Source organism: Populus nigra, chromosome 5 (assembly GCF_951802175.1).
Source record: "Populus nigra chromosome 5, ddPopNigr1.1, whole genome shotgun sequence".
Taxonomy (NCBI): domain Eukaryota; kingdom Viridiplantae; phylum Streptophyta; class Magnoliopsida; order Malpighiales; family Salicaceae; genus Populus; species Populus nigra.
This window is the reverse complement of record NC_084856.1, coordinates 12910566-12930039: the sequence shown is the minus strand read 5'-3', so window position 1 is coordinate 12930039 and position 19474 is coordinate 12910566. Positions and strand designations below refer to the sequence as shown.

General features: G+C 29.0%; 1 protein-coding gene across 2 annotated transcripts; it reads right to left on the bottom strand.

The window, feature by feature from the left end:
• Positions 1-5762: 5762 nt before the first annotated feature.
• Positions 5763-8902, bottom strand: LOC133693201 (probable serine/threonine-protein kinase At1g01540). 2 transcript variants are annotated; one of them, XM_062114376.1, is made up of 7 exons: positions 8074-8902; positions 7804-7908; positions 7536-7658; positions 7265-7435; positions 7056-7185; positions 6727-6936; positions 5763-6224 (listed from the first exon to the last, which is right to left on the bottom strand). In XM_062114376.1, the coding sequence occupies exons 1-7, from the start codon at positions 8721-8723 to the stop codon at positions 6117-6119; spliced, it is 1497 nt and encodes a 498-aa protein (XP_061970360.1). In that variant the 5' UTR covers positions 8724-8902; the 3' UTR covers positions 5763-6116. The 2 variants fall into 2 exon arrangements, with proteins under 2 accessions (XP_061970360.1, XP_061970361.1); XM_062114377.1 differs by lacking the exon at positions 7265-7435.
• Positions 8903-19474: the final 10572 nt, after the last annotated feature.

Here is a 19474-nt window from a genome sequence, read left to right as displayed (position 1 = left end):
CTATTTAATGATGACCACTTGAGTTTACTTCATTCATCATTTTAAGTAAATGGATTTATTGTGCTTTTTTAAAAGGAAACACGTTTTTAAAAAAGATATCATTCATTGATTTCATAATTATATAGGGTTAAATATCCTCAATACTTGACTAGTGTATAAAAATTAATATGCATTATTATAATAAGCATATCAAATGAATTTACAATCTATAGTTTTAGGTTCTATCTTGATCTTTTTAGAACCAAATATCATCATGTTAGAAAGACACCCTCCCACTTTAAGTATTTGAAGGAAGTTTTTTCTTTTCACAGCTTATATGGTGTCTTTTCCAACTTCTTATGAGGTACATTCTTTATATATATATATATATATATATATATATATATGAAAAACAATGGTAATCAAAATTGACTCTCTACAGAAGTTTTGAGTTATTTTTAAACTTACCAATATAGCATTCATTATTTGTTTTAGAGTTTGGCTTTTATATTTAATAATATCATTTTGCTGAGGTAAATAAGGAGTAATAGTTTGGTGGATAATATTATTTTAAGAATAAAATTCACTAAAAATTACCTTATATTCTCCATCTTTATTGTTTTTTATTGCCTTTATCTTTTTGTTCAATTGGTTCTGAAATTCATTCTTGTGATGCTTAAGCATTTCAAGGGCTTTATCTTTTTTTTTTAGCAAATAAGTATAATAATACTTTGTACAATAACCTATAAAATAACATAACATTTTTTTTCTCCTCTATTGTGCATAAATTCTAAATATCCAATATCATAGTGCATTAAATCTAAAGCTCTACTAATACTTTTAATTGTTTAAAATAAATGATTTGTGGAGTTTTAATTCTATATAAATTTCACACTTATTATTTTTTAAAAATCCATAGTTAGTAACAATTCAAGTTTTACCAATCTTTGCATAGAATGATAATTTACATGTCCTAACTTGTCATGCTTTATTCCATAAAATCAAGCAAATAAAAGGAAGAGACAATTTTAATCCTTGATCAAAATGGTCCTTGCATTTATTTTAAAGAGACCATTACATGGATATCTCTTACCAATGAACATCCCACTCTTTATGTGTATAAATTTGTAACTTATCAAAGACTATTTTGAAATCATGTTTGCTCAATAATGAACTATACACTGAATTTTTTTTAATGTCAACAACATATAGCATATTGTTAAGGCAGAGAAATTTCTCAAAAGTCATCTTCAATATGGTCTTCTCAATACCCTGTACTTTTGAGATTGAAAAGTCTCTCATTTATAATTGGTTCATCATCTATTTCTTGAACATCTTTTCTGTAAAAACATGTATCGTAGTTCAGAATTGTTCATAAAATTGACCTCAAAGATAACCGCATATAGGTTCATTTTTGATACATTTCTAGAAAGGCCATCCATCTCAGCGTATTAGCTTGTGTAGCTCTTCCTTTTTCGAATTGTTTTGCTAAAACATATCTGCAATCCTTGACCTAATATCCAACCTTGTTACAATGAAATTATTTACCATTAAAGTTCTTGGCAAATGCTTTTACTCTTTAAAACCAGCGTATTCTTTTGGTTGTTTTTCCTATAGAAATTCTCCACTTGCTCAACACATTTACACTAGAGGCCATCAAGAAGGAGCTTGCTCTCCTTTTAGATAATTTATTATCCTTTTTTATCTTTAACCTTGGAATTAGATTTTCAATTCCCATCTCCTTTCACTTATACTTAAGGTATTTCTTGAATTCCTTCTAAGATATTGGCAACTTCTTAATAATAATAGTCATTTACAAAGATTCATTCAAAACAATCCTCTCAACATGAATATCATATAGGATGAGTTGAAAATTTTGAGCTTGACTCATAATTGTCCTTGAATCAACCATTTTAAAATCAAGAAATTTTCCAATTAAGAATTTTTTTTAAGCCAACATCCTCGATCTTGTACTTCCAATCAAAGGATTCTCATAGTGCCTTAGAACTATTAATGGAGTTATACACATCATATAATATATTGTCCAACACATTTAAGATGTAGTTCTTGCATACAAAATCATTATTATTTTATCCATCAACAACTTCCACTATAGTGATATCAAACTCTTTGTTTTGACAACTTTGACATATTTTTTGTTAAGAATTTTACCAAGTTTAAGGTTGTTAGATAGAAGAATTCTCAGGTTTCTCACTATGCACCATATAAAATGATAGTGGAATCTTCTCTACCAAAATAATGTATCCTCTCAATCAAAGTAACTCACAATGCACCATATTATGTGATGGTAGAGTTTTATAACATGTAACCAATCTTAGTTTAATCGGTATTTAATATTATCAAAATAATATTTTCAAATTATAAGCCAAACATTACAACTAATTGGTCTCACATTAACTAATAAAATATATTTTTTCCTCATTCCTCCTCAAGTGATAATATAACATGTCATAAGATTTTAGTTCTTACATATTAAAAAATAATAAAACTCATCTTATTTAATTTTATAACATGGAACCAATAAATAATTTTAAACTAAATTAAAATCATAGAGTAACATGTGCAAAATGTGTATTTTTTTAATCAAATAATTAAAAATTAATTGATTAATAAAAAAATAAAAATAAATTTACTCAAATAAAAATCACTTGAATTAAATCCTTCATAAAATATTAATTAGATTAGATTTTAAAAAGCAATATGCTTTAAGAATTTTTCTTATAGATTGTTATATTTAAATTCAACTAAATTTTAATTTATTTTTCCAAAGGTAGAAAAACTAAAATTACTTAAATTGAAGTTAATTAATAATGAAATCTATATATTAGATTAAACATTAGATTTCAGACTATTAAAAATTATATATCGATGCATAAAAGTAATATAAAATATTAAACTAACATGTCAATTAAAGAATATTACAAATGTTTTTTAAAAAATATGAACAAATATAATCACATTTTCTTGTTGAAGTGTAGATTAATTGATAAATAAGAAGAAGGTAATTATCACGATAGTTTTACCTTTTATCTTTAAGGAAAATTTTGCCCATCCACAATAGATGCAAATCTCACAAGGTTAAATAATCAACTACTTAGTGCGTGTTTGGTGATGCGGTTGTGGTTGTGTTTACAGAAAAACGTTATTTATAAGTGTTTGGTTAGCTATTAACCACACTTTTATTATTATGGGTCTCACCCGAAACTGAGCCTGGAACTCAGTTTCTTGAAAAGCTATTTGGATTTGCTTTTCATAAGGGCGTGTTCTCCTCTCTCCTTCATCGATAGTGTAGATAATTAACCATTGCAAAAATTTTCCAAAACAACACGAGAGGTCTCCATTGTTCAGATGGAAAAATCCTGTCATTTCCTAATTTTTCATCATCGTTCCCCTATGTTCCCTTTTCTCGTCTCTTGCCAAAAGACAACGAAACCATTGCAAAAATCTTCCAAAACAACCCTTTCGTCTCCATTGTTCTTCCCCTTCTCATTCTCCTTCTTCTTCCGCTGCTGCATTTTCCCATCTCCACTGTTCTGCAAAGTGAATTAATTCACTCTTCACTGTTCACTTTGCAGAACAGTGGAGAGTGTCTTCACTGTTCATGGGCAGGAATGGGTCTGACTTAGTAAAATAAAAACATCTAAAAAATTTCTCAGATATTATGTTTTATTCGAAAATCAATGTTTAAGATTATTCAATGGCACTGTATAATTACATTAGAAGGAGATCACATGATGACATAGCATTTGCAGAATTTGATCGCAATGCCAATTTTATTCTTAATGATATTTTACCTGATGTTATTGCACGCTCGAGAAGCCATGAAAATTTTAGTCTTTGTTGGATGAATTTCGTATGTGATGAAATTGTAGATAGTGTAATGGAACAATAAAAAATACTTTATATAAAGTATTGTTTATTTCATAATACAATAGCAGTAGTTAAATCTACAATATTTCAATTAAAAACCATCAATATTAATATATATCTTTTTTAGTTATTTTATAACCTTAATTTGAAAAGTATTCTTAACCAAACACGTTAAACTACTTTTTGTTCAACTTCAATTTCAACTACAATTTTAACCAAACATATATTTTACCAAACCAACCTCAACTAAAAGTATTTTTTATAAATATTTTTTTTCAAACTACAACTACAAAAGCTACCACAATACCGAATACATTAGTTGATGAGCTTCACCTTAAGCCTAAATAATCTTAAAAAAAACTAACATCAAATTAGAATAACCATAAAAGAGAGAAAGTAGAGAAAAATAACGCAAAAATAATATTTCATTTTGTTAATTTTAATTTATATAGGCCTTGAGAAAAAAAGAGAATAGTTTTTTTTTCCGACATGGGACAAAGGCTTTATATAAACATATATAGGTTTTGAAAAAGAAGAAGGGTGTGTGTATTTTTTTCAATGTTAGGCAAATTTTTATGGTTAGAATTTTGATATTTTAAAATCAATTTCTAATTTACTTACAATTTATTTTAGATATTTTAATATTTCATAATATATTATTCATATTTAAAAATATTTTTCAATGAAACCCTAACCCCAACCCCAAAAAATGGGTATATTTCACTTTTAATTAGAACTCAAATATGTCCAATAATCATGCCTAAAAACCAATTTTTCTAAAATAAATTGTGAATGAGCATTCTGGGTTGTCGACATAATAATACCTCCACGTCAATGTTTTGCAATCTAGTTGGAAAAATTAAGAAGGAACTCATTTTGTTCCGCACTTTCAGAGATATGGGAGTTGAAAGTTAATTTTGTACTTTCTCAGAACAGCAAGCGCATCATCTAATGCTGTATGTGAAAAGAACATAAATGGGACCTTGTGGACTAAGAAAACGACTTCAATTTGAATGAAAAATCATGCGCATGTCCCTCATTAACAGGAATTATAGAGCTGGTATGCATATGGGCTGTCAGCAAAGTAACTTCCCTTCTTCCCGTTTCATCCACAATCGGAACCTCACTATGGTTCCACAAATACAAAATTGATGTTTTCTGTAAGCAAATTTCTCTGTCAATCCCCACCATTTGACGTTGTCCTCAAACTTCTGTAGCAGTAGCGATCCTAACTGGGAAAAATGATGGAGCTACTTGTTGCTGTTTATTGGGTAACTGTCTTCTGCTAAAAGTGTCCAAAACAAGTGACCTTCGCTAAATCGATGAATGTCTACCAACAGTAAGATAATTAGCCGAAGACCGTACATGGCTTCTAGCTAAGCTGAGGTGACCTTCCATGATTAACACCGGTCAGCTTCAAGTTACAGAAGAAGCAAATGAGTCACCGATGCTTCCTCGTGCCATGGCCTCAAGGGCAAGACCAGAGAGCATATGGAGGGGACCAAAGATTGCAACAAGAGAAGGCTAACATTTCCAGCGGCTAGGATTACAGTCATAACTATAGTGAACTAGCGACTAGCAAGCCAAGGGACACTAAATAATGAAAATATGATCCAACCCCAACCTACTTAGCTGGAAAAGTCGTCTTATTCATTAAATATACAAACTTTGATGCTGACATTTGATACACCAAACGTTTATAATTTTCATGTTGAATGTAATGAAATTCTAGATAGCATTGCCAGTTTCTCTCTGGAGTATGGCATTTAACTCGAAAGTTTGTGACCACTAAATGAGCTTTCTCTGCAACCAAATGATATCAAAAATCTAACATCAGTTTGCTCAGATGCTTTGCAGTAACAATTGTCCAAATTATAACTTGCAACATGGCATAATCTTTCAATTTCTTTTTCTTTCTTTTTTTAACGATGATCGAGTCAAGCAATAGCGTGCGTGAATTACATGGCAGACCTCAAAGCTTCTAAGCAAAAAGCCCTTGATTTTGACATTTGAACATGATATGGAGCCGTATACTGCGCAGCCACGGAAGCTATAACTAATAGAGGTAAGGAAACATAAGTCATGGCCACAGAGTTGGATGATGTAGTAGGCCTTTTGCACAAGGCCGCAAGCATCTAGCTGGAGCAGCAGGCAGTAAAATATTTCTTTATCCACTTCATCTAGCTCAGGTAAATCTCCCTCAACAGATTTTTTCTCGGTATTCTTGATGTCTTTGTCTTGCCTTATCAGTGTGCGACCGTTTTCATACTAATTTCCATCACTTGCTTCTCTACCAATCCATCCTTGGGACTGTCACCGTGTGTGTGTCCTACGTCTCTTCCTCCTCTACAGTCCTAAAACCACATATTCAAACTTTGAATGAATAAGGAGATCAAGGCTATTTGAAAAATAAATTAGCATCGGAAGAAATTGAAATATTAATATTTCTATTACATAGCTGTAAAGTATAAATTCATTAGTAGACTTTTGTCTTATAACACGTAGTGGGTACAGAATTCAACCATTCTCAAATAAGCAGGAAAAATGAGGGAAGAGAATTAAGTCATCAAACCATGGACGCAAACTCATAAACGAACCAATATGTATGAAGGAAATTGGAGTTAAGTAGCTCTTGAATCTTCCCAAAAACTATTGCTGCTCTGAGTCAGAACCTGCACCATTCATTATTAACAGTCCTTGCTCCATTTTGGCAAGATTTAAAAATGGTTTAACTAATTAGTAATGCTAGCTTGACCTCTAGGATTTAATATAGTGTTGATAAGGACATCTCTAAATTATGGCACATTATCAAAAAGTTGATTTGAATTAAAAATTTCAACTACATCAAATACATACTTCTCTGAAGGGGGAGTCATCAGCTTCAAGCATGTGTACAATATGGCCCATTTTTGGTCGCTTCTGTGCGTTCGGGTCAACACAGCGTAATGCAACAAGAAGAGCCCGCTTTAATGCCCTCAAAGGAGGTTTCTCAGGTAGTTTGGGATCCAATACCCCCTCTGGATTCCTGTTACTAACCATCCTCTTAAGCCAATTGATCAAGTTCACCTGAAAATAATTCATTTAATTATAACAAATTAGAAGAACAAAAGGTGGGGGGAAAGACTTCATTAGATTAGCTCAATTCAATATGTCATCACAAAATGACAGTGGTATATGGTGCGAACCTCTTCTGGAGGCCGGCTATAATCCACTGGGTTCCTTCCAGAGATAATTTCCATAATAAGAATCCCAAAACTATACACATCACTTCTTTCATTCAGCATGCCTGAACTTGCATACTCGGGAGCTACATATCTACCAAAGCACAAGAAAAATTATTACTTCTCCACACACTAAGAGAACAAATGTAAGCACTTAGAGAGAACCTACACACCCAAATGTTCCCATTACACGGGTTGTAATGTAGCTGCTATCTGAACAAAGGAGCTTGGCAAGGCCAAAGTCTGAAACTTTGGGATTCCACTGCTTGTCAAGTAGAATGTTGCTTGATTTTATGTCACGGTGGACAACTTTCGGTTCAAGTCCATCATGAAGGTAAGTTAATCTACATCAGTGTTCATTTTTTACCCCCATGCCATGGATGAAGATAACAATTTATAGAAGCTCTAGCTATATGACAGTTTATAAGTGCAATAGAATCATACCCTTTTGCGGTTCCCAAGATGATTTTCATTCTAATTTCCCAAGTAAGAGGACTGCAAGGCCCTACATCACCATGAAGCCATTGTTCTAACTGCCCGTTGTTCACATATTCATACACGAGCATCCTACAATACAAGGAAACAAACAACTATATGGTAATAAACAATAGCCACCCTATTTTGGCAATGACTTACAAATTTCATTCTGAAATGCCAAAATTATTGGATCCAGAAACAAGGAAGCATCGTTGAAAAGGCAAAAAGAAACTACCTTTGAGCTCCTTCAGCACAATAACCAAGCAACCTTACTAAATTCTTGTGCCTTACTCTTCCAATGGCTTCCACTTCAACTTTCAATTCTCTCTCAGCCTGTCCCCTATCAATCACCATATATTTGAACACTATCAATAACCAATTAGTCAACATAGTAACACTCGAAATGACACATTAACCACAACGGATTAATTCTAGATTAGAGCTAAGAAAAAGACAAATACTGTTCAAAACAAATAAACATATGATGAAAATTGCAATAGACTACCTGTTATTGAGCAAATTCTTGACAGCAATCTCAGTATTATCCTCTAAAACACCATGGTAAACAATCCCATACCCTCCCTCACCAATAACATTCTCATGAGCAAAAGAATTAGTCGCTACCTCAAGCTCTCTCAAAGTATACCAATGCCCCCACCCCAAATGAGACACATCAGGCACCATCATAGCAGCCACCTGGTCCCCACCACCACCATTGCCACCGCCACCGCCACGTGGTGCTTCCCCAGAAGAACCCGGATAAGAAATCAAATGCCCTTTACCAATATCAATCTGAATCCCATGATACTTCACTGGACTCTCTTCTTCTGGTGGCATAAGCAACAAAAAATCTCCCCTTTCCTTTCTAGTAATCATTTCCTGGTCTTGAAATTGGTGGGTTTGCATTTGCGCCCGGTTAGGCTTAATGGATTGGTCGATTCTGATTTCTTGAATCTCTTTAGATACAATAGGGATTTTGGGTTCATTGTTTGTACTCTTTTTGGACTTGGAAGCAAGCCAGAGAGTGATAAAGAAAAGTAGCAGCACAATGGCTGTCCCTACACAGACACCAAGAACAACCCACAATCTTAAACCAAAAACTGAAGTTGGTTTCGATAACTGGTCTGACATAAGACCAGTTTTGTGCTCAGACATTGGAGTGTGGTATTGTCTTCGAACCAGTATTATAAAATAATTCAGTGAGAAGAGGTGAGGGTTTGAAGCATGTCTCCAATTTGAGGCTCAACATGTAGGTTATATAGATGAGGGGGTGTGCAGTGCTAAAGTTACCAGTAAGGTTACAGAGAGAGTGAAGAAGGGAAACAGGTAGCAGCTGGCATGATGGGACTATTTATTTATGGAATTAGACAAGAATGCCAGCCAGCTAGATTTCCGGGTAGTTGCTTTCGTGGGTGGGAGTCAAATTGCTCAAAGGGTAACCATCATTAAGTTTGTTTCCTTGATAAGTATTCTATAGAGATTTTTGTTTTTATTATTGTTTTAGTATTTATTGCTGTTTTTGGGTCAGTTTTTACCTTCTCTTCGGATTGCAGCCGAATTCCCAAATAAAAATAGATGAAATTTAAAAAAATTAATTAATTTTTTAATATTTTTAAATTATTTAGACATACTAACTTTAAAAATAATTTTTTAAAAATAAAAAAAATATTATTTTAATATATTTTAAAAAATAATTACAACTATACTATCAAACACCACCCATTAAATCTAGTTTATCCTATATATGATTGGCAATAACTTGGAGTTGAATTTTAATAGGAATTACAACTATGAATTTCGATTACATTTTTTTTTATCATGCTTCATAATTTTTTATTTTTTATTTTTATTTTTTGGGTATTCCAATGATGTAAAAGGCATGAATTTGAGAATTTCTCATTTTAATTTCCTAGTTAGCTAAAGGACTAGACTACAGTCTCTACTTTTCCTTTTTTAACAACTGGAGAATTTTTCTACTTTGGAACTTAGAGCTGAATATGGAACTTTAAATTTGTCCTCTAAGAATCAGAAACTTTACAGTCATGAAATAATCCATTGTGGTTTGATGATGATGATGCTCAGAGGGTAATTCTCCTCCGCTAATTACAATATAACTAAGGGGCAAGAAAAAGTAATGAAATTGGTATAATGATTCATTGAAGGATTTTTGGTGATGTTCTTGGCTTCTCCTATGGATGGTTATTAATGGACTATATAGAAACACGGTTTAGTATTTTTTAAAATTTTAAATTTTTTTATTTAAAATTAATTATTGTTTTTAGTATTTTTAAATTGTTTTGATACGCGGATAAAAAAAATAATTTTTAAAAATTATATATATTATTTTGATGTATTTATGAGTGAAAAACACTTTAATAAGTAATCACAACTATACTTTCAAACATGCTCAAATCTTGATTAAGCTGGTGGGGTCTAGGAAGATGTTAAGATTTTGTATATAATTTTATGTAGAAAATTACATGAATTATTGTTAAACTAAGCATGAATAATTGAACATAGTTTAGCTTTTATATTTATTATTTGTAGTTTTTTTAATACATGAGTATTATATTCCAAAAACAACTGCAAGGCCGATTTTTTGCTGTGCATGACCACATGAATGAATGAGCTAAAATAAAGAAAAGTAAAAGGAAAGGCATTATTATAATCATTAAAAGATAGATGCTCCGGCTATGAAAGTTAGGCAAGTAAAGGGGGAAATATTCACTGTACAACATACTAAAAGAGAGTGTGAAAAGAAAAGAAACAATAAAAATAAAATAACAAAATATTTCATCTCGGCCTAAAGAATTACTAGTAAGAAATTGATCTTAAAGAATATATGGTTATATTTTATAAATTTTAAAATTATTTATTTTATATTGAAAAAATACAAAATAGTAAAAAGTTAAAAATAATCTCTTAGAGCAAAGTTTTTTTTTTTTAAAAAAAAAAGATACCCTAAGTGAAGTAAGCTTTGGGCTTAAGTCACACATGCATGCTTCATTCGTGGGTTTAAGTTTGCTATGAAGTGTATTTTTAAGATTATTTTTTATCAATTTATTTTAAACTTAAATAGATTTGTTGTAAAATATTTTTTTGACATATAAAAATTATTTTTTGTAAACATATTTTGTTTAGCCGCTCTATGAATAAATAGTCTGAATAATAATCTTTAACTTCTTGAATGGTTCTATTTTATAAGCAAAAAATATAGTATTTAAGATAAAAAAACTATAAGGTTTTTTATTAATTTATGGCATATAATTAAGTCAAAATGACAGGAATTAATTCTAGTAATTATTAGATTTAATTTTGTATCAGTTTTGGTTTAAAAAATTAGTATAAACAAAAAGAGGTTGAATCGGAGATGTTCCACACACCTTGTAAAGTTCATTTTCCTTCTTTTATATTGTTTTCCCAACTTCTTTTGCCTTTTTTATTGCTTAGTTTTTTCCTATTTTTCTTTTTATTCTAAAGCTTAAGTTATTGTCCTTTATAGAGAGAATTAAGTAGTATTTTTTTTGAGTTTGTGGATTTTATTCCGGAGTGCAACTAAATAATGTGGTGGTGTTAAAATAATGAGAGGATGATTGTGATAATTTTGTTTGCATTAAGAGATGAGCAATAAAGCCTTCATGATAAAGAATTGATCCTTGATAACAACATATCTTTATCTATATAGATTCTAAATACTTTAACAAGTGTTTTTAAAATCTTGTTTAGATTTTGTTTATGCCGTTTTTGTTCGAGCATGCTTGTTTTGTTTTATGATTTTAATTGTATCTTATACCAACTGTATTTAAATGCTTGTGTCATATAGTTAGACTAAACAAACAACTTATTTGAATTAACATTAGGATCTATCATTCATATCACAAGTAATATTTTTAATTATATCTTTAAGACTTTATTTAGACATTTGTTTAGTTTATACATCTAGATCATTGCAAACTAGCTCAATAATTTAAGAGATTGTTATAAAATATATTCTTAAGTTATATATCTAATTGTTATTCTAAATTGTTATGTTCATGTCATTTGTTTTATACTTTAAATAAAACCATGTTTGCTCGAAGCATGTTAAATATAATATATATTGAACTACACTATTAAATTGTGATTAATAATCAAGTTAGTTGTAAAACCCTTATTTATTTATGTATTTTAGTTTGTGATTAAGTTATCTATTTTATTATTATATTACAAATAATTGCTTGGGTATAGTTAAATTTTAATATTGACTTTTTGGTTTTAGAAATATCAATATGTTTTATTCTTAAAATTTGGTTGCGCTAAACAATCTTGCTTCAAAAAGTACTAATTCAAGATGAAGGATTTCATTATCACTTTATGTTGTGCATGGTGAGAAACTTGTAAATTTTAATGGATTGAACTTCAAGAAATGGCTAAAAAAAATATTACTCTACCTAACAATCTTCATATGTAATAATTAATAAATTCTATAAATTAATTAAAATAAAAAATAACAATTAAAAAAATATGGATCAAATCTGAAGAAAAAACAAATTGAAATGTTGTTATGAATATTTGAAATGTCAAGTTCAAAGATCAAGGAGGAGATAGATAAGAAGAAGAAGAAAAGCTAGCCAATACCAAATCAAAGAAAATTAAGATACACGTGTAGCCCACGGATAACTTGAGAATGGAGGTCCCAGAGTGACGATTCAGAAAATACCAAGAAAGGCTTTTTTTAGTTGTCATACACGCCGCCTCAATACAAGAAGGTAGCTTACTTATTGGTGGGTATAATGCACACGCCAACCACTTTTTCATAAGCCGCCTATTAAATACCACTTAAATTTATTTCTTTTTAAAATAAAACTATAATATTTCTTATAATATTAGCAAGGGTTTTTATGTACAACCATTCATTGTTATTTTTTTTATTTTAATCAAACTTAATTATAATCAAATAAATAAAATTATTTTTAAGATATAATTTTATTAAATACCATTCGGTTTGAAATTTATTTTCAAATAAGACTCTAGCTTCTTCTTCTTTTATAATTTTATAATGGTGGCAATAAATTTATTAATTATTACATATGAACCTGTTGTGAATGTTTTTTTTTTTAAGTTTATGGTCATGAATATTCTATGAAAATTAAGTTGAAGTCATTATAATTATAGTTATTGCAAATATTTTTTTTAATTGATGTTACTTTTTATTCAATAAACTATACTTCTTCTATAGAAAAAAATTATTTTTTATCAAAAAAACAAAAAATAATTTTTTTTGCATAATTTTATTCATTTTCTTTCCTGCAAATATCTTCTTTAATACATTAAATTCAAAATTATTAAAAAATATTTATTTTTTATTTATTGTTAAAACTAAAATTTATAGTTTTGATAAGCTATTTTTTTATAATAAAAAATTATTATGGTAAAAAATGTAAAAGAAATAATTGCATTAATAAAAAGAATGAATTTTAATTAAAGAGACACCTTTTTTATTGTTATATCAAATCGTTGAAAATTGTTTTGATTTTATTCTAATTTAATTTAATAAACATAGCTCAAAATGCTATTATATATATATATATATATATATATATATATATATATATATATATATATATATATAAAGAAAAGGAAGAATAAAAAAAGAAAATTATTTTATTTTAATAGAATTTAAATTATTATTTTTCTTAAAAAAATTATTGTTATATAATTATATTAAAATACAATTGAAAAACTCTACATAAGACGAAATCAAATATCATTATTTGCATTTATTTTTCAATTTCTCAACATGATTTTTAGTTAGTGTTAATAACGTTTTTATATTTATTAACATATATAATTTTTAATTTATTTTATAAAATATAAGTATTTACTTTTCAAATTACAATTATTATTTTTCTTGATGTTGGAAGAAGCTTTGACAACGCGTGCACATTTTCTCTTCATTTTTATAATAACAAAAACTTTTGATCCAACTTTCAACAAATCGAGGGTTAACCAGTAGTCTAATCCTAATCCTATTAGTGGCTTTATTTATTGAAGGCCTTGTTAACCATTCTTAGATATTTAAGAAATTTTTGGGATTGGGTAAAAATGGGCCGGTCATCCTTTTCATTACTGGGCTTTGATCCATATAAATGGTTTTAATATCTGGACTGAAGCCCAATCCTTATAAAAAAATAGGATCCATGGACCCTCTCACTCTTTCTCACAATTATATGATATAATAAGAAATAACAGGTAAATTGAAAAGACGGGCTTTGGTACCAGGAACTAACTGTCAATCAAGGGTCTCAATTCGGTTGTTTCGGTTGCTATTTTATATTTTCAATTAGAATATAATGTTTCTGTTTCCACATGTGTTGTTTTGGGGTTATTCTTCTTTTATATATATATATATATATATATATATATAATTCAAATTTAAGATAAATTAATTATAAATGATGTAATACAAACATAATGCTAAACAAATATAATTTTAAAATTTAAAATATTTCTAAATAATCAAGATTAAATAAATTTTTAACTTAAAGTAATTCAACTTAAATAAAATATCAAAATATTATGAAAGTAAAATGTTTTAATATAAATATTTCAAATATAAAGTTAGGTCAATGTTATCAAGGTTAATGGGATCTAAAGTATCCATTTGTTTTGCTCAAATTTCTACAAAGTATAAACATGAAAAAAACAACATGAATATAAACCGTATATATTAGTGATAAATTTAATTTTAAAAAAATTAATATCATTATTAATAAAAATAGTAATAATAATTTTCAATATTATTATTAATATCATTGTTTTTGAAAATAGTAATGAAAAAAAGCTTTTTATACTTGGGTGGTTTAATTAATTAAATTGAACCAAGTTCAATTTGATTTAATGACTTTTCAAGATCGGAACGAAACATGTGGAATGAAACCAGAACATTTCAGTAGAAATCTAGCCGAAAAATTCAAAACAGTCCAAGATTTAAAATGAAATGAATATTGTTTCGTTTTATTTTATTTTTTAAATTAATATAAAATATTTCAACCATTTCACATAAAATAAAATGAAATTAACAACCTTGGTGTCAATCTCAAGAAAAAATAAATAAATAAACTTTGTAAATTAAGCAATAGGGCCCTTCTTACAAATTGCTACCATGCTCAACGATTACCAATGGGCCTAAGGCCTGACATTTTTTTCTCATGTATAATTATATATTTTTTAAATCTATTCGTTTGAATCACTTGAACTACTACCCTAATCAGTTTTTCTTTTTTATCCCTTTTCGTATTTTTTGTTAAAACTTTGCCAAATTAAAACTAATTCATTTTATTTTATACTTGTATTTTTATTTTTTGAGCTCTTTTTTCTTAACATATCCACGTTAACTATTTTAAAATCTTACATAATAAAATGATCATTTTAAAATTCGACCTAACAGAATTACCTGTGACTAAGATAATTCAAGGTTTAAACCAAGTCGAGTTTCTACAAAAATAAAAGGATAATTTACCTAATATGATCCGGTAAAAACCTGAATTGACCCACAACCTAGTCAACCTAGAAAAAATTTAGTTAAAACCCGTTAACTTTTTCTTCTTTAAAATGATGTCATATTTATTTTTTTTAAAATTAAAAAATATTAGAACGATTTTGATTAACTCACCTAACCTATTACTCAAGATTTGCTCTATATCAATTTTGGATCAAGTTTAAAAACAATGATTTTTTTAGAATATACGTCATCAAAATTTTTTTTAAAAGACGTCAAATTCAAATTAATTCCAAACTCCACAAAGTTGAAATTAATGGATTATATATGTTTAGTTTTGTTGTAATTTTTACATTGTGGTTTAATATAAATAGAGGTTGAAGAAAAAATATTTTAGTTACAATTTAAAAATAAATATTTGATTAAAATAACTACAAGGCATATTTTCGCATGTAAAATAAATAAAACACAGGTTTTCATAAATAACAAACTTGTTACTTTAATTTTTACGAAATCAAGATTTAAAACATAATTACATATAAAGCTTATGAAGCTTAGTAGAAAAAATGGTTAACCAAACAATTTTTTTCTTGTGATTTGGTGAAAAAAGAAATCACAACAATATCAAACAAGAAAAAAATTTCACTAGGAATCAGTCATGTTCAAAAGCAACAGACATGTTCAAACATTGAAGTTCAAGCATATGCATTTATATCACAAGTCATGATGAATGTCCCTGATAAACTCATCATATCAATGTATCAAACAACTTTTCAAGAAAGCATAAAAACTTTATTTTATTTTATTTTATTTATTTATTAATTAACAAAAACTAAAAGGAAATTGAATTTACTGTTCACCTTCTTAAAAAACTGTTCACGGAACAATGCTTTATTATTTTTTTCAATTTTTTTTAATATTGAGTTTATTAGAAATTGAATTTCATATTCTGTTTCAATTTATATTTTATGGGGTTATACCAGTCTCATGACCTGAGTTGCTGATTTGATAGGTTAACTCAGGTTAACTCGAGTTTTTTTGGTCTTTTTATAAATTGAATTTGTTTCGATTTCATCTTTCAATATTGATTTGATTGAGAATTAAACTTCATAATTAGTTTCAATTTGCTTCATAAGAAGTTATCCTGGTCTCATGACTTAGGTCGCAGGTTTTACGGGTTAACCAAGATTGACCTAAGTTATTTTTTATTTTTTTTTAATTATTATTATTTTTGCAATTTTATCTTTTAATATTAGGTTGATTGATAATGAATTTTATAATTTTGTTTTAATTTTCTTTATATAAGGTTATTCTTGTTTCATAACTTGAGTCGCGGGTTTGGTGGATTGACTCAGATCAATTGTTTCTCCTCTTTTTAATTGAATTTTCTCAATTTCATCATTCAATATTGAGAATTTATTGGGAATTGAATTTTCTAATTTATTTTGATTTTTTTATATGAAATTATCATTGTCTCGTGCTCCAAGTCGTGAATCTGACAAGTTAAGCCGGGTTGATTTGGATTGATCCAACATGTCATTGTCTGAATATTTAAAAATAAAATTATTGTATTGAATTTTTTTGATAAAACTATATTTTTACAAGTCATTTAAATTATTTTTAAACTTATCAAATCAACTAAATCATATTAAATCTAAGTTTTTTTTAATAATAGTTAGAATATTTTTTATGAAATAATTTATTCAATTTGCAGCATAGCATAGCATAGCATGGTACAATGATGTAACAGTACCTGTGTGTAATGTACTTCTTTTGGATGTAAGTTAAAAATCTTATTTTATAGCTTTTTTTTAATTTTCTGATTTTACAGCTCTAAATGAATAGTCATCAAAATATGTTTTCTGTAAAAAAAATGTTATTCCTTTATATCTATATAAAAAAACCTAAAAACATTAAAATAGATTATTAAAAAAAAATTATTTCATCTTCACAACTTTTCTCAATGTTTTTCTAAAAACCCAAAAACATTAATATTAAATATATTAAAGTACAAATAAGTTATTAAAATGACTTTCTAAGTAACTTCTCGTCATTGGAGATGCTCAACGCCAACAAAACTCATCACTGTCATATTTTCTCCTCGGGACACATCAAGCAAATTCGAGATACAGGACACCAAGATTCTGACATCCAAAACAACAAATCGAAATGAACTAGAAACCAAAATCCATTGGTTACTGTTTTTTCACAGTAAATTATTGCTTTTCCTGGAACAAATGAACTAGCCAACAACCAAACACAGGGGACTGTACCTGTGCCAGGAAACTCTTATTCCAGGGGCCAAATCAGTGGAAAGCCTGTTAAAGCTCTTCAAGATTCATGCAGACCTTCCCTGTCAAGTGCAAATACTAGATTGTTATCGTTATACCTGTTAGTTTTATGAAAGGCCACTGAGCTTTTAATTCTAATATTTCTGCTGTGCAAATACTAGATTGCTATCTTTATACCTGATAGTTTTATGAAAGGCTACTGAGCTTTTAATTCTAATATTTCTGCAGTTCATCTGCTTCAATGGAGGTGATCTTTCCTATATGCAGGATTTCTCTTTTTTCTTGTGTGTGTCAGAACGTGTGAGTTGTCATTGATTTTTCAGGTTACAATCAACTGGAAAACTGACCAAATAAACCGTGCAAATTGACCACATGTACATGCAGTCAAAGTAAATGACTACTCGCAGGGCTCTGGCAAAGCTAAAGTATGATGTGTACGTATAATTTTGTTGCCACTCTACAATGGTTGAATTTGAGATTTCTAAACCCATAGACAGGGTGAAGTAGTTTGAGAATTGACCAAAAGATACTGAATTTAATTGCATATTAGAATTAGATTTCTCTACTGAATATCCGATATCATGTTCAAATATTGGAATAAAGAGAGCCATCTCAAGTTATTTTTATCTAGCCCGAAATATAACCAATTCGTCACTTGAAAAGCGAGAATTTACAGAACTTATCATAGTTAAAAAAGATTTTAGTAAAATAACATAAGTAAAAAAATATTTAGAAATTTAGCAAACTTGATCGAGTAGCAAATAACATCTACGACACTTGAGTTGCAAATATCATCTATGACTTGATTATCTTAGATTCTATTTGCGATTTGAGTGTTGTAGATAGTATTTGCGATTCCTCTAAAAGTCTCACTCTACGACAATTTCTTCTGTCATTAACTCCCCGCCTCGAAAAAAAAAACAATTCACACAATTCAAATAACTAATTTTCTAGTATCAAAACAAAATTCACATAATCAGTACATGATTTTCAATCATGAGTAACAAAATTAGACCGAAAATTAATATAACATAACATTTTATTAAAATTAAACTATACATCTATTCATAATTTTCATAACATATAATAACATGTAACTATATCTAATAATCGTCTCAGCTCGTAGAAGGGCCTGGAGAACCTGTGGACAAGTATAGAGCATCACTTCAACTCATTCAACTCGAGTACGAGTCTGTAATATTCATATATATAGGTGTGAGGAGGAACAATACAATCTCAGCTCATGGATGGATCTGAAACACTCATGGATGGATCTGGGACACTCGATGACATGCCTAAGATGCTCATGGATGGGCTTGGGATGCTCGTGGACAGACCAGCATCCTTAACACTCTCACGATAAGCAATCTCATATTCTTCCGTTAATGTCATTTCAAGACACTCAACCTCCCTAACCTCTTGAAATCCATCGCTACATAAATTGAGCGTAGTGTTGGCCACAATACATTTCATCTAATCGACACCTTCATGGATAACCGTTACTGCTTTCCAAGCCTCCCGTACCAAGTAATGAATCTATATAAATACATATAGTCTCTAATTGTTGGAGATTACCAAGAAAAAAAAATGAGATAAAGAACTATTGGAACACAATAAACAAAAAGAAGCTAATTTAGTTGTGGCATTGACCCACAAACACACGGACCTCTTAATGAACAAGCCACCATAACTACAAACATCACCACTACCACCACAATCATCTTTACATCTCCGTTAGAACCCATACAATAGATTTCATCAATTAATTCCATTGTCCATTTTCATTCTTTAGTTGAAACCCTAGCATAGGTGTGGTGAATTCTCTTTTCAAAATAATTCATGATCATAAGCATTTAAACACATCATAATCTATTCTAACAACCAATCATTCAAACTCAATTCTCTATAATGCATACTTTAATCAAAATGCATCAATACATAAAATAAATTTAAAACAAGCTTGCATCAAAGCTTCTCATCTTTTAAACACAAGAAATTTAGAAGAAAAGGTAAGAAAAACTAGTTTTCTCTTTCCCTCCTAGTTTTCCTTCCAAATTGCCACCTCTCCCAAGAAAAGCCCTTGGAATTTCTTTATTTTCTTAGCTTAGATCTTCTTCCAACCCTTTTCCATCCTT